Source organism: Stomoxys calcitrans, chromosome 1 (genome assembly GCF_963082655.1).
Source record: "Stomoxys calcitrans chromosome 1, idStoCalc2.1, whole genome shotgun sequence".
NCBI classification, from domain to species: Eukaryota; Metazoa; Arthropoda; class Insecta; order Diptera; family Muscidae; genus Stomoxys; species Stomoxys calcitrans.
In genome coordinates this window covers 196,795,202-196,811,708 of record NC_081552.1, presented here as the reverse complement: position 1 = coordinate 196,811,708, position 16,507 = coordinate 196,795,202, and the positions used below count along the sequence as shown (strand labels likewise).

Below are 16,507 nucleotides of genomic sequence, written 5' to 3'. Positions count from 1 at the left end.
ATAGGTTGAATGTCTACCTCAACGAGCTTGGCTCATATTTCGCTGCAAGAAATCTGAAGATATCAGCCACCAAATCTTCAGCCACACTGTTCACTACAAATACGCGTGAGGTGAATACTGAGCTGACTGTGATGGTCGATGGAGAAATGATTCCGACCATCAAGTGTCCCAAAATACTTGGCGTCACATTTGACTTTCTCCTCACATGCCACAGCAATCTGCAATAAAGTCAAAAGTAGAAACAAGGTCCTCAAGTCACTTGCTGGCAGCACTTGGGGTGCAGACAAAGAAACCTTGTTGACCACGTACAAAGCAATTGACCGGTCTGTGGTAAGTTGTGCAGCGCCAGTGTGGTCTCGTCAACTTTGTGACACGCAGTGGAATAATATTCAGATCTGTCAGAATGCTGCCCTCCGAACTGCGACGGGCTGTCTCCTCAAGTCTCATGTGGACCACCTCCATCAGGAGACAAAGATCCTACCAGTGCGAAGACATAACTACATGCTGTTTTAAGCAATACCTTTTGGGCTGTTATCGCAGAAATCATCTAAATCATCATCTTGTGGATAGATACCCACCGCCCAGAAGCCTTAAGGTAGATCTACACGATCTAGAGCGTGAGGTTCAGCGCTACAAGAGAGAACCAACTTTTGGATATAGCTGCAATATATTGGGTTGCCCAAAAAGTAATTGCGGATTTTTCATTAGTCGGCGTTGACAAAATTTTTCACAGCTTGTGACTCTGAACTTGCATTCTTTCTTCTGTCAGTTATCAGCTGTTACTTTTAGCTTGCTTTAGAAAAAAAGTGTAAAAAAAGTATATTTGATTAAAGTTCATTCTAAGTATCATTAAAAATGCATTTACTTTCTTTTAAAAAATCCGCAATTACTTTTTGGGCAACCCAATAGACCGATCTCTTGATTTAAGGTTTTGGGGCCATAAAAGGCGCATTTATTGTCCGATTTCGCCGAAATTTGGGACAGTGAGTTGTGTTAGGCTCTTCGACATGTATCTGCAACTTGGTCGAAATCGGTCCAGATTTGGATATAGCTGCCATATAGACCGATATCTCGATGAAAAGCCTTGGCCCAATAAAAGGCGCTTTTAAAATCCGATTTCACTGAAATTTGACACAGCGACGTGTGTTAGACTTTTCGACGTCCGTGTCGTTTATGGTTCAGAGCGGTTTATTTTTAGATATAGCTACTAAAAAGAGCAAAATTTTGTTTTACACAGTTGAACAATGACTTGTACTTACTATTTAGCTGCTAGGGGTCTTAAGGTATGCATTTTCCCCTTATTTGACGAAAGGTGGTTTATATATATACCCGAGGTGGTGGGTATCCATATACATATGGATATCAAATGGAAGGTATTCAAAAGTAGGGCTCAAATGAAATATATTCGGGATAAAATACGAATCTGGCTTGCAAAATAAGATCAAAGTATAGGGAGTCACCCCACCCTTCAAAAACGCCCCAAATGGGCATATGAACCCATCCTGACTGTATGGGACACGGTATGTTTGTTTTTTCCATAGAATTTAAAACGGCTGAACAGATTTTCCTAAAATGTTCACAGAGTGTGTAGGTTGGTCTGGAAGGAAGGATAGGCTATATAATTTTTTGATATCGGATGGTGGCGGACCCTCCCCCTTACCCCTAAAACGCCAACTAAATCCAAAAGTGGACCGCTATGCCCATTATGGGTATCAAATGTTTGGAATTGCAGAGTAGAAAACGAATATCGTAATAAAATCTAGGTCCAACTACTAAGCGGGCCATTTCAACCCCAAAACTCCCCTAAACGGATATATTCGACGTTGTCAATGTCAATATGGGACTCAAATGAAAAGTATTAGGCAGTAGATTACAAATATGGAATTAAAATTAGAATATTAGCCGACCATGGTTGTATGGGACTCAAATGTAAGGTATTTCAGAGTAGACAACGAATTTAATATCCAATTTTGTAACCAAGTGTAGGGTACGCCCTAAAGCACCCACTAAACTGAACTTCATTTCCGACTATGGCAATATGGAGCTCAAATCAAAGGTTTTTGGAAGTAAAGAACGAATTTGATATCTATTTTCAGGGCAAAGTGTCGGTGGCCGCCCCAGCCCCAAAACACCCTCCAATGGTTCATATTTACCAGCCATGGTAATATGGGATTCAAATTAAAGGGATTTGGGAGTGGAGCATATTTGAGTCGAATTTACACTCATTTTCGGAACAAAGACCCTGGGGTCCACCCTACATTCAAACAGAACTTTTTTACCAATGATGCAATTATGGGGCTTATATAAAATGTATTTGGAAGTAGAGTACGAGTCTTATATTTACTTTAAAGCCAAGTGTGTGGGTGGGCTAAACCGGAAATATTTACCAATACGGTAATATAGGACTTAGAAGAAAGCCTTTTGGGAGTAGAGTGAAAATTGCCCAGAAGCAGGGGCAAACTTCTTGTTTCTCTTTCGAGATGAGCTCAATGATCGGAGATGCAAATGGAAAAGGAAAACCAAAGATAGCAACACACACCAACCATTATGCGTTTCGTCTTTGGTTAGAAAACTTTTCAACCATATTAGGTGTGATGGCTTCAAGGGTCGTGCGATGGTATGTTGTATTTGAATCGTATTAACTGCGAAAACGCATCTATGATACAATTACCACATTAACCAAGCTCGACAACCCTGCTTATTAGCTGTACTTTTTCAAATGCATTTATTTTTGTGTAATGGCAGACATTCTGTCTGTGGTAAATTACACTTGTTCCGTACTACACATGATTTAGTTCATCTGTTGGAAGTTGTATTGATGACTTCGAACGCCAAGACAACGGCAATGACCCTCGCCGTTGCTCCGTGTGCCCAGGTTCGAATCCTTAAACACAATGATAAGTAAATTTTTATAGCCGAGACCGAACGGCGTGCCGCAGTGCGAGACCTCTTTGGAAAACTTTTGTACATGACCATGCATGTCATGGTACCTCGCAAATGCCGCCAACATTAAGAGAGGATAACCACCGCTCTAAATTTTGTCCGATGTTCTCGCCAGGATTCGAACGCAGGCATTCTGCATCATATGCGGACATAGGCTACAGTGGTGCCAATTAGATATCCACATTCACCCTAAAAAGTTATTAGAGATTTAAAGAAGGCGCAGAGTAGTGGGCCCGGTTCAGCTATTTGTTATAAGAATTTGGTCCAAGGTGTTCACGGGCCTCCCCAAAAACCCCCAAAACAGACATGAATGTCCAACGTCAGAAAATGGATATCAAACGAAAGGTCTTTGGGAGTTGGCTACACATTTGGGACAGAGTCTGGGACCGGGCCACCCACTAAATACCCTTCAATAGGACGTAGTTCTATCGGGCTAATATGGGAATTAAAAAAAAAAGGTCTGTGACAGTAGATAAAAGGATGTGTCAGAGGGCTATGAAAGGATGTGTGAGAGGGCAATATCCCTCCCCTTATCCTACCCAAAAAATGGAATTAAAAAAATATGTGAAGGCCGATCAGGATAGAATAGGGCAGCAGTGAAAGGTCTTTGGTTGGCAGGACCTGCGGATTTTTAAAAATGTGGTATCCCAATCGGTAGCTTTGAAAAATGATTTGAAATATAGGGTCCGTCTCCTAAATTCCCTTCAAATCGGCCATGTTTGCCTACTATGGCATAAAGGGGCTAAAATAATAGGTATTTGATAGTAGAAAACTGATATGATGATGGTAGAAAATTGATATCCAATTTTCAGACCAAGTGTTTGGGGGTAGTCTCACTCCATAAACTACCCCTTAACCAATTGCAATTGCGACTCAAATAAAGGAATTTAAAAGTAAAGCATGATGCTGATATTTTTTGGGGCTAAGTGCGTGGGTGGCCGCCCCCCCCCCCCTCCCCCCTACATACCCCTCAAACTGGACATATTTGTGGAGTATGGCAAAAAGGGGCTCAAATCTGATATCTGCTTTATGGCCAAGTGTTTCAGGGACGACTCATCTCATAAACTCCCCTTGAACCATACTTATATACCGACTACAGCAGTATTTAGCTCAAATATGGTTTTTTGGGAATAGAGTTTGAATCCCGATATCCACTTTGGTGGCAAAGGGTTTGGCTACCCCAATCCACCACCAAAACTAAGAGAATAAAGTAGAGCTGGCATCGAAACATAATGGGTGGACCCTCCCCTTACCATATTCTCAAAAACGCCAGATCTCGGATATGGTTGGGGCGATTTACGCGAAATTTATTGGGTTGCCCAAAAAGTGATTGCGGATTTTTTAAAAGAAAGTAAATGCATTTTTAATAAAACTTAGAATGAACTTTAATCAAATATACGTTTTTTACACTTTTTTTCTAAAGCAAGCTAAAAGTAATAGCTGATAATTGACAGAAGAAAGAATGCAATTACAGAGTGACAAGCTGTGAAAAAATTTGTCAACGCCGACTATATGAAAAAACCGCATTTACTTTTTGGGCAACCCAATTGTTTATAAACCAATAATCAAATGAAAGGTATTTGAGACTAGAGCACGAATCTGATACATCGGGCCCTCCCTCACCCTCAAAAACACACCCATGCGGGACATATTTACCGACCATAGCGATATAAGGCTCAAATGAAAGAAATTTGCGAGTAGAGCACCAATATGATACTCACCATTGGGGTGAAATATCTGAAAAGCTGTACCAGCAACCCCAAAGATAAAAGAAGAGAATGAATGAAGGCACAGCGTAGTGGCCCCTGTCCAGCTAGTTTACTATAAAAACAAAATTTTTACAAAATTTTTTGCAACATCGTTCTGTGAAAATTTCTATACTAAATAAAGTCTGCTTCTTCTAGGGGCCAGATGATCAACTAATCATGATCGATGCTGGGCTTATACAGTGTTGCGTTAAAGCTCTGTATTATCTATACTCAAAGACTACACCGTATAACATAAAGACTGAAGAATCAATTGGAGATATTTTAACAACCATGGGTGATATATCACTCAAATCTATGGGACATATTAATGTAAGAAAAAAACAAAGATTTGATGATAAGCACAAACTGGGTTTAAAATACGAAATAATTTCCTTACTCCAGATTATATGGGACATTGTAAATGCGTTGTCTTTCTATCAAGACAAACAACCACAAAATATCATTAAAGGTTATCGTTCTATGTTGGCCAGGTTACTGCTGGATTGGTTGAAAGAGTTTTTCGTAAACACTAATGTACCCTGGAGGTTTAAAGGTAATGCTAAAAATCCGCTGTATTATCCATTGCTAATGTCTACAAGTTACAGTGCAACAATTTCCCAACTTCTCAATGTCGGAAACTAAAACCAGGCTGGAGTTATTGATCAACCGTTGCTGTCAGTTTTTTATGATCTTCAATGAGAAATCCACACCCACAGCTAATGAAATTGAGCTTTTCCAAATGTTAGTCTCCTACAGCATTGCCACCAATCAGCGTTGCAATAACTTCATTGCATGGGGCTTACAACCATCACATTCAAGGGACTTGCGCTCTTTCATTGTGGACGCTTTGTGGATATCGTGCCACGATGACTTTACGCCAAGTATTATCTGCGATGGCAAAATGATCAAGGCCTTGTTGTGGCTGAGTCTTTTGGAAGATTTGGATGAGCCCATTGCCAACCTGCAAAAGTTGTGCAAGCGTTTGGGTATCAATGAAAATGACTCCACTTGGAATTTGGAGAATGAACTGCAGCGTATTGATGTACACAAATCGACGGAGGTGGCAAAGCAAAAGTCTTTATTGGAAAAAACTGTATATCGTTTTGAAGCAGTAGCACAGGGCTGCATCGAATCCTCCATGATAACGACGAGAAGGGTAGCTGAATTGCAGGTATGTATATATTGTATAAATAACCCAAAATGTCCCAAGAAGTTGGGCATTGTTTGAAATTGAAAGTCTGTAATGATGGAACAATTTTTCTGTTACAGAATTCTGAGCGTAAGTTGATAATGACTCATATGAAGGACTATGACGACACGCTTTACTACAACAAATGGCTAGAAATTGTCAGAAGAATGACTCATGAGGGTGCCCCTTGGTTCAGTGAACATAATTGTGAAAAGTAAGAGGGATTGTCCAATGTTTTCATGTTTTTGTTCTCAAATATAATTTGTTTCAGTTCCTGGGAATTGGATCCCACTGAAGGACCCTCAAGGGTGCATACACGTCTAAAACGCTGTCACCTAGATCTTGATAAACGTTTCTTTATGCAAAGCTATGATGAGACAAAAGCTAGCAAACAACACCCAGAATACTCTCGGCCTTTGGAATACCTAATATCCAGTTATGATCAACAATTAAACATATCATTGAACTCACAAATTCTCTATAATTTCCCAGCCAAATATCTGCCAGTGGATGGGGAAATTGATGGTGAAATCATTGTGACTGACCATAAGCTGTACTTTTTGGCTACATATCGTTGTAAATATTTTTATGTTAACTGTGATATTTCGAATATAACGGAAATTTGGCTAAAACGCTATCAGCATCAGGAGAAAGCCTTTGAGATTTTTCTCGATACAAACAAATCGCTTTTCTTCTCATTGCATAATCAGGATGATTGGAAAATAATGCGTGAAGTTTTCTGTGATAAAATTGTTGTGCCGCCGGATCAAAATAAGGTGCTGTTGATTACACAACAATGGCGTGAGGGTTTACTTACCAATTGGGAATATCTGATGACCCTAAATCAGATTGCTGGAAGAACATACAACGATCTCATGCAATATCCCATATTCCCCTGGATATTGGCAAACTACACTACCGATATATTGGACTTGACCGAGCCACAGAACTTCCGGAAATTGTCTAAACCTATTGCGGTGCAAAATGAAGAAAATGAACAGCATTACATAAATAACTATACGGTAAGTTGAAAAAAAACCAACAGATTTACAAAGAGTTCTTGATTTATGTTTAGATGAAACCGATACGTTTGCGGAATAAGCTGAAAGATATCTCAGTCTTTCTCTGAACTTTAGATTGTCCAAGCATAGAAGACATTGACGACAATGTGAGGTATTTCGAAGAAAGTTGCATTCTTTAAGAAAGAAAATCAGCCCAAGAAAACCCCTGGATAACCCTGGGAGATTCGTCCGTACACTTTATAAAAGAACACGTTCGCAGGGATCCGGGTCTGAGTCGAGTGGGTCTGGCTGGGCAGTTAAACAGGTGACGTGAATCGTGCGGTCCCTGGTTACAATCGGGACATACATCTTGCACGTCGGCATCAATCCTTGCTCTGTAGGAGTTGAGGCAGCTGCATCTGCCAGAACGTAATTGAGCCAGAACTACTCTGGTATGCCGGGGGAGGTAAATTTCGTCAGGTGCAATGGGAGGCGGTCGTTCTCCAAGGACTACATTCACCCGGTAACTATTTACCGCATCTGATACCGTGTCTGCATGAATGTTGTCTAGACCTGCTTGATCTAGAGGTACTCTCTTGTTGCGATGAACCTCACGCTCTACATCATGTAGATCTACCTTAAGGCTTCTGGGCGGTGGATATCTATCCACAAGATGATGATTTGGATTGGATTTGGTCTTCGCACTGGTAGGATCTTTGTCTCCTAATGGAGGGGGTCCTCATGACAACTGAGGAGACAGCCCGTTGCAGTTCGGAGGATGGCATTCTGACAGATCTGAATATTTTTCCACTGCGTGCCACAAAGTTGACGAGACCACACTGGCGCTGCATAACTTACCACAGACCGGCCAACAAGGTTTTTTGTCAGCACCACAAGTGCTGCCAGCAAGTGACTTGATGACCTTGTTTGTACTATTGACATTATTGCAAAATGCTGTGGCATGTGTGGAGAATGTGTAAGAACTGTCAAATGTGATGCCAAGTATTTTGGGACACTTGTTGGTCGGAATCATTTCTCCATCGACCATCACAGTCTGCTCAGTATTCACCTCACGCGTATTTGTGGTTAACAATGTGGCTAAAGATTTAGTGGCAGATATCTTTAGATTTCTTGCAGCGAAATATGAGATAAGTTCGTTGAGATAGACGTTCAACCTATCGCAGATGTCAACAATGGGTGGGGGCCTGATGCCATGATCGTACTATCGTCCGCATATGTTGTGATCTGTAAGCCGTCTGGAGGGGGTGGGATGGAGGACAGGTAGAGGTTAAACAGTGCCGGAGATATCACCCCGCCTTGGGGAACTCCCTGTTTCACTCTACGGTGCTTCTGCCCCTTGCTCCTAAATTCCACAAATGACTGGCGACCATGGCAATGTCCTCAAATAATTTGGCATGACTGACGGTGTCGAATACCTTCGATAGGTCCAGTGCTACAAGGACCGTCCTATCACATGGCCTGGGCTGGTTGAAGCCACGGAAAATATGTGCAGTGATGGCATGCAAAGCTGTTATTATGCTATGCAGTTTTCGAAATCCTTGTTGATGCTCGGCGAATGGAAATTCTTCTACGAGGCTCGGGAGGAGTAATGCCTCAAGCGTCTTTGCCACTGGTGAGAGAAGGGAGATCGGTCTTTTCCAGGCTTCAATAGCGGGAACACTCTTTTCATTTTCCAGACATCGGGAACTATAAGAGTGTTCAAAGAAAGTTTGAGGATAGTAGTAAGGTGAATCCAGATTCTTCAACATCAATGTAGAGATTCCGTCGGAGCTCAACGCCTTACATGATTTGGCGCCACGGATGACATTCGTAACTTCGCCCACGGTAAATTGTGATGACTGTTCATCGGCTCGGAGACCACGAATACGGCGAATGGCTCTCCTCCGTGCCCTGTCACTCTCGGGATGCACAATAAACCTGGCGCAAATCTTCGAAACAGTCACGGTTATTTCGCCAAAAGTGACAGAGGTCCTGTTCGTTGACTACCTTGATTATTTCCAGATTCAGCTCGCTGATTCTGGGGTTGCTGGGGTCCATACCACGAATCCCATTGCGCTCGTCTGTGAGTACCACTGCCTGTGGCGGGAAATTGGGCCACACTTGGGGGATTCGAATGATGTCTCGGAATTTCCTCTCAGCAACTAGCACATCCGAGGGGGTGGCAGTTCACTGAAGCGGCAATTGGTATACTCTCTGAAGCCAGCCCAATCAGCCTTCTTCTGATTGAAAAACGTTCGGCGCTCAGAGGTTATGAAGTCGGATGGTCGGTCGATGGTGAGAATTATGGGGGGTGGTCTGACCCCAAAGAGATAAAGGCTTGCCAGGATACGTTGTTGTTGTTGAAGTAGCAGTGTGTGGTACACTGAGGCGGCAGCCTTTGGGGGAATTCATCGGGACAATCCGATACATACAACCGGCTGCCATGGGATTGAGAGCTGCTGCACCTCCTCGTTATCCTAGTGGAGGCATTCTCACTCACCGTGCAAAACGTGGAGCTTTCAATCTGCTTTGCCAAAGCTATGCCACGCTAGTCGTTACTTAGGGGAGAATGCCATGAAGTGTGATGCGCATTAAAGTCCCCTAGAACCAAACGATTATGGCCAGATAGTAACCCACTTATGTCGGGGTTGTAAGCTTGGTCATTAATCGGAACACGTCGCACTTTTGAACGGATAGAGACCAGTGATTGCACTCAATAAAATTATTTCCTACCAAAATTTAAGAAAAATCCTACCAAACACGAGAAAAACCTACCAAATGTTTTACACGCCAAGAATATGGTATTTGTTTTTATACCCACCAGCGAAGAGTTGGCCATTTTCCCATTCCACTTGCAAGACATCAAATTATACATTTTTAATTCTACAAAGTGTACATAGATCGTCATTATATTCAAGGCAATCTAGGAATGTCTATCCTCACTCCACAGCCCAAAGTTCAAAGATGGTCTATATCTTGATATAGCAGCTTTTCTACCGATCTCCCGATAAGAAATCTTCAGTTCATAGAAATCACATTTTTGCCCTGATTTCAATAGACAACAGTGTCAAGTTTGAATAAAGCAATCTTCCGGTTTAAGCCCTTTACTATCCAATTTCGGCTTACAGTGAGAGTTGCATGGACCATATTTGTACGCAGCTGGCACATAACCATGTTTTTTTTTTTGGATTAAAGGCATTGAAAGCATAAAAGCCACATTTCTTACGAAATATGGAAGCAATCCCTAAAATTATCAGTTATAGTTGATAACAAAGCTTATGCTCTATTTCCTGAAATTTTAAGAAGTAAGACCCCTTTTAACGGTATTTGGCCCCTCGCATCAATGGCCAAACAAAGAAACGAAATGAAATGAAATAATTTTATCCACCATAGGATGAGAGTTTACCAATCTAGTCTTTCCTTGAAATATTGATCTGAGACCCCTTACATTTATATACTCTTGATCGTCTTGACAATCGATCTAGCCATGTCCGTCCGAACGTCTGCGGAAATCACGATAGCGTTCGAATATATAAAGGTTTCCGCTTGAAATTTTGCAATTTTTGATGTGGATTGCAAATCGGCCGTATTGATTCAGATTTGGATATAGCTCCCATACATATTAGTCCTTCGATATGACCAATAGTAAAATGTTCAGTGTGAACATAGGGCATCAACAAGCTCTCTCCATCTAACTCTATTGTTGGCCAAAGCCGTGGCTTGACTTTACGATATATGGGTTGCTTCCAACTCTCTTTTTGTACAGCGGATCCATGTGTTTCTCGGAGGTCCCCATAACCTGATTTAGCCCCTATATAAACTGGTCTCCTGATTTGACACCTTGAGCCTTTAGATACCGCAATTGTTATCCCCTAGAACCAGACGATTATGGCCAGATAGCAACCCACTTATGTCGGGGTTGTAAGCCTGGCCATGAATCGGGACACAGCTACCAACCGGCGGTATATACACGTTGTATAGCTCTATCTCGGCAGTACCAGACCTGACTGCTATCCCCATGCATTCCAAGTAGGGGTCACTAGCGTCAAGCGCAGGCGAGATGGGTCTTTACTGCACGGAATGGTGTATTACGAAGGCCAATCCCCCACCTCCATTCCTTAAGCGATCCTTACGTAGCACATTGTAACCGTGACAACTGTGCCAGCTGCAGGTGTTGGTCAGCTTTGTCTCCTGGATCGCTGCGACCAATAAGCTCTTCCGACTCATAAAGTCCACGATCTCATCGATCTTGCCACGAAGTCCGTTGCAGTTTAACTGCAAGGTCGATACACTTCCCGGCACTGGCCTGGCAATATTAGAGCTAGGATACTGCTGTTGCGTAAATTGCCGTACGGGAGAGGTCGGGGGGGTCACATAGTCCGACGACGAGGACGCCGAAGGCGACGACGAGGACGCCGAATGCGACGATGACGACGCTTGTGACCCACTGCTGGCTATGTTCGGACGGATAGACGGACAGATGGACAGACACACGGACATCGTTAAATCGTCTTAGAATTTTACGACTATCCGAAATATATATACTTTGTAGGGTCGGAAATTGATATTTCGATGTGTTGCAAACGGAATGACTAAATTCCTACGGTGGTGGGTATAATAAGTCGTTATTCATTCGCATAGGCTACTGGAAGAGGACACCCCTGGGGAACTCCATTTTTACTCCACGATGGCTGCGCGTTTCTGAAACCCACGTATGACTGACAACCGCACAGATAGTTCACAATCCACTTTGTCGAGTTTGGGGTATTTTTGCATTGGTCCAGGATTGACGCCAACGTTTGTTAATGGAGAAGTAGTTCGTTATCGCACAGGAGCAGCACTGAGACTTTGGTTCAAAGCGAGCAGCGTATATTGACTACTTAAAATTGTTTAACTATTGGGTTGCCCAAAAAGTAATTGCGGATTTTTCATATAGTCGGCGTTGACAAATTTTTTCACAGCTTGTGACTCTGTAATTGCATTCTTTCTTCTGTCAGTTATCAGCTGCTACTTTTAGCTTGCTTTAGAAAAAAAGTGTAAAAAAAGTATATTTGATTAAAGTTCATTCTAAGTTTTATTAAAAATGCATTTACTTTCTTTTAAAAAATCCGGAATTACTTTTTGGGCAACCCAATAATATTTAAACTTTAATTTTTCTTTTGAAATTTTCAGTATATAAAGAATACCATGACCAATATGGGCTCATTGATATTGAAGCCATACCACTACAGCTCACATTATTCAAATTCAGGAATTGTTTTACATTTCTTGGTCAGAGTACCACCGTTCACGAGTTATTTCTTACGGTATCAGGGTAAGTTGTGCAAAATGTCCCAACTCTATGCAGTTTTTACTGTTAAATGTGTTAAATAACCATACTCTCCCTTCCGTTTTCGCTTTAGATAACAACTTTGATCTACCGGATCGCACATTTCATGACTTGAGCACTACATTTTCTTTGGCCAGCCGAGATTCTACCACAGATGTTAAGGAGCTAATACCGGAATTTTTCTGTTTGCCTGAAATGTTTGAGAATTTCGAACATTTTAAATTCGGCTGCCGGCAAAATGGCGAAAGCGTTGAGAATGTCTCTTTGCCACCCTGGTGCTTGAAAGATCCCAGGCTATTTATAATGATACATCGCCAGGCATTAGAATCGGAATTGGTGCGCAATAATCTACATCACTGGATAGATTTGATATTTGGTTACAAACAAATGGGCGAAGCTGCAGTGGAGGCGATAAACGTGTTTCACCCTGTGGTATGTAAATCTATATATCCCTGTTTATTACACGACATGTAGCTAAGTTGTAAAAATTTTCGTTGTACTAGACATACGCTGCTTTCCTTGAGTCGGATATAGAGGATCCCATAGAGCGAGAAGCTGTCCAGACGATGATCAAAACATATGGCCAAATGCCAAGACAATTATTTAAAACTCCCCACCCGCCTTCGAAACCTTTGGCCTATCAGAATGACAAACAAATCGTTGCCAGTGTTCGCGGTCTACGTTGGGGTGTGTATTTGGGTTCCCCACAATTATCTGAACCTGTATTGGGAAATACACATAAGTTAATAGGTGCTGAATATTTGCTCTCCTTCAATAATACCAATGTGGTTTATGGTTTACCGGCACGTTCCTGCGTAATGCAAGGTGCCGAATCAGATACCTATAATGTGATATCCTGGGGATATGATGATCGTATCGTCCGCATACAGCCCTTGAACAAACTTCATGCTAAACCCAAGAATCTTTTATACAACAGCACTTTCGATGATATAACAGCATGCGGCTGTGATCCCAACTCCAATGAGTTATGGTTTGGTCACAAGTCCGGTAGGATATCGATCTACAAATGTTCAAGCGTTGAAGCAAGTTTTAAAACTGGCAAAAGTCGTCAAAGCTATGTCAAGGATATACGATTTTCATATAATTCGGTCTTTCATAAGATAATAAGCAAAGCTATGGATTCTGAAGTGGATTTAACATCATCCACAGCATCTGCAAATTCGTTGAGTTCGGCTGAAAGTAACCTGCACAAAGATGGAGCAGATTTAAATTGGTCTGGACCCACAGTATTAGTACGTCATACCGATGAGATAACATGCATTACACTATCGGTGGAATTTAAAATTGCTGTAACAGCTGGAAAAGATGGCATAGCGGTTATATGGGACTTGAATGAGTGAGTATCAAGGGAATACATAATGTGTTTATAATTTATAATAATGGGATTTATAGAGGATACGTTTTGTTGTTTTAGCATTGTTATTTTTTTTTTTGTCCCGCTTGGGGTTGTGCCATGTATCCCGATTTAGAAACTCTGCAAATAGGCTTGGTTTCTTTTAGTTAGAATGGATGTATAAATATACAGTAGACGTATGTCATCAATCTTCGACCAATAGGAACTAGGGGTGCAGCATCCCTATCAAATGTCGCCTGCATTAGGAGAGGATAACCACCGCTGAAATTTTTTGTGATGTTCTCGCCAGGTTTCGAACCCGTTCATCGTCATATGCTGACACGCTAACCTCTGCGATACCGATGGGCCTCCGATGGGATTACTGCTTCGAAAAGAGTCTTGGCACATAATGGATCTTTGTCTCCTGATACAGGTGGTACAAATAAGAACTGAGCAAAAAACTTGCCGCACCTAGAGCAGCAATTTGTAAGGTTAGGTTAGGTTAAAGGACACGCACCTAGCAACTGCAGTTGCTTACCGCTGACATACTAACCTCTGCGCTACCGATGGACCTCCGATGACTGCTACGAAAACAGTCTTGGCACATGATGGATCTTTGTCTCCTGATAGAGAAGGTGCAAATGAGAACTGAGCAAAAAAAAACCTGCCGCACCTAGAGCAGCGTTTTTTTAGGTTAGATTAAAGTATACGCACCTGGCAATCGCAGTTGCCAACCGTTTCACTCAGAGACCTTTGGTCCATTTTGAAATAAGAAAGAGAAAATTTAAGTAGAGGAGGGGTTACTCCGGCACATAGACACGCCCACGCGCCTGTAGACAAGGATAGAGTGTTCGGTATGGGATAGCTGTGAACACCACAGAGCTGGAATCACAACAATCTGTGTGGAATTCATCGCTTTCACCAGAAGCTTAGCTACGTCCACTGGTTGCGGATATTAGAATTCTCAATACGGATATTAGAATGCTCAATACGAAGAAGCTGTAACGGCAGTCGCTGACAATCAACGGTATCGGGCCACCCTGATACTCGATCGGTCCTTTGGAACGGAACAAATTTGCTCAACTACGGGAGCTTTACGAGGATCGCCACTTCCACAAGAAAATGTGGCTACAACAACAACAAGGAGCGAGAGAGAGTGGTAAAGAAAAACGGATGCAGAAGCCGAAAAAACCTCACCGACTAGAGATCCACCCCGTGAGCAACCTCAGGCCCTTACAGAAGTCTATAATGACTATGGGGTCGAAAGACTATGAAGTCGGGTGGTCGGTCGATTGGTTAGTTGTCTATGTTCGCACAACACCTTGCAATATATTCAGTGCGACTATATTTCCCTAGTGACGTAAGGCCAGAGCAAGATCGGAAATGCACTCATCCATGCATCGGTTACACCTCACCGACACCGACCGATGATGCAGCCGTTTCTGGCAAACTGAACAGAACCAGCGTCCGGGGTTCTTCTCATCCCGTCACGGACCATTAGCGTGTGTAGAAGGAACTCCGGGATATGCCTCTCCCATGACGAAGCCCTTGCCGATGAGGATTCCATCGGATCAATCGGTGCTGACATGGGAATGTGACAAAATGGTTGTTTTTGTTTTTGTTTCAGCAGTGTGTTGTACACTGAGGTGGCAGGGCTTGCGGATGAAGGACTTCATCAGGTTAATCCGGTACGTACAACCGGCTGTCAAGAGATTGGAACCATTTGCCTTCGGTCTATGTTGTACAAAAAAGGCACTGAAAATTAGTTTGGCACGGAGAACTAAAAATCGTTTTGGGTGTTGCTCTGCTGACCTACAAACATAACCCTGACTTCAAATTAGAACTGTGTAGTCAGCCCGCCTATGGGGCTCCTATCTTGATTTCGACTAGCAAACATACGTAACTGGCAAGACCATATAGAGTTCATAGGATTTCAGATCAATATTACGATATATCCAATAAATAAACCCCATTTTAATCTTCTATTAAAAAAAAAACGGCTGAACCGATTTTCACGAAATTTTCACAGATGGTAGAGTTTGAGCCCACGGTGAAAAAAGGGCACTACATTTTTTGATATCAGAAGGGGGGCGGACCCTCCCGCTTACCCCAATTTTCAAAAACGCCAGATCTCGGAAACGGGTGCACCAATATAAGCGAAATTTTGTATACAACCTTATGGTGCCCCAACATTGGATATATCGTAATATTGATCTGAAATCCTATGAACTCTATATGGTCTTGCTAGTTACGTATGTTTGCTAGTCGAAATCAAGATAGGAGCCCCATAGGCGGGCTGACTACACAGTTCTAATTTGAAGTCAGGGTTATGTTGGTAGGTCAGCAGAGCAACACGAAATTGGTATAAAATTTTAGGATAATATAAATTGGGGGGACGCCCCATCCCAAAACCCACCCGAACGGGCATGTTTACCGATTGGGACAATATGGGTATCAAATGAAAGGTATTTAAGAGTAGAGTACGAACTTGGTATAAAAATGTCACCCTAAGTGTTCGGGAGGGTTCCCCACCCCCAAAAACACCACCCAACAGGACACTTTTACCACTTTGGGCAATGTGGGTAACAAATGAAAGGTATTTAAAAGTAGAGTACAAATCTGACATAAAAATGTATTCCTTGGTGTGTGAGAGCATTCTCCTCCCCCCAAAACGTTCCAGCAGGACATATTTACCAATTGGGAAAATATGGATATCAAATGATAGGTTGATATGATGTTGCTATAAGGATTCAAGTATATGGGTCACGTCCCGCCATTCAGCAGGACACTTATATCGCGACAATAAAGGACTCACATAAATTGTCTTTTGGGTTTTAGTGTCTGGTGTATCGACTCTCTCCTTCCAATTAAAACAACTCCAAACTGTCTTGAAGGATGATCGAGAATATATTGTACTCAAATGAAAGGACGTGTCAGAGGGCA

General features: G+C 42.2%; 1 protein-coding gene across 2 annotated transcripts in view; it reads left to right on the top strand.

The window, feature by feature from the left end:
* LOC106085788 (lysosomal-trafficking regulator) overlaps positions 1-16,507 on the top strand; it is a 65,751-nt gene that overhangs the window by 46,935 nt on the left and 2,309 nt on the right. For both annotated transcript variants that reach the window (XM_013250202.2, XM_059361216.1), the window contains exons 13-20: positions 4,848-5,021; positions 5,094-5,244; positions 5,297-5,862; positions 5,961-6,094; positions 6,152-6,902; positions 12,054-12,195; positions 12,284-12,642; positions 12,714-13,567. In XM_013250202.2, the coding sequence (XP_013105656.2) occupies positions 4,848-5,021; positions 5,094-5,244; positions 5,297-5,862; positions 5,961-6,094; positions 6,152-6,902; positions 12,054-12,195; positions 12,284-12,642; positions 12,714-13,567 (3,131 nt within the window). The remainder of the gene's footprint in view (positions 1-4,847; positions 5,022-5,093; positions 5,245-5,296; positions 5,863-5,960; positions 6,095-6,151; positions 6,903-12,053; positions 12,196-12,283; positions 12,643-12,713; positions 13,568-16,507) is intronic.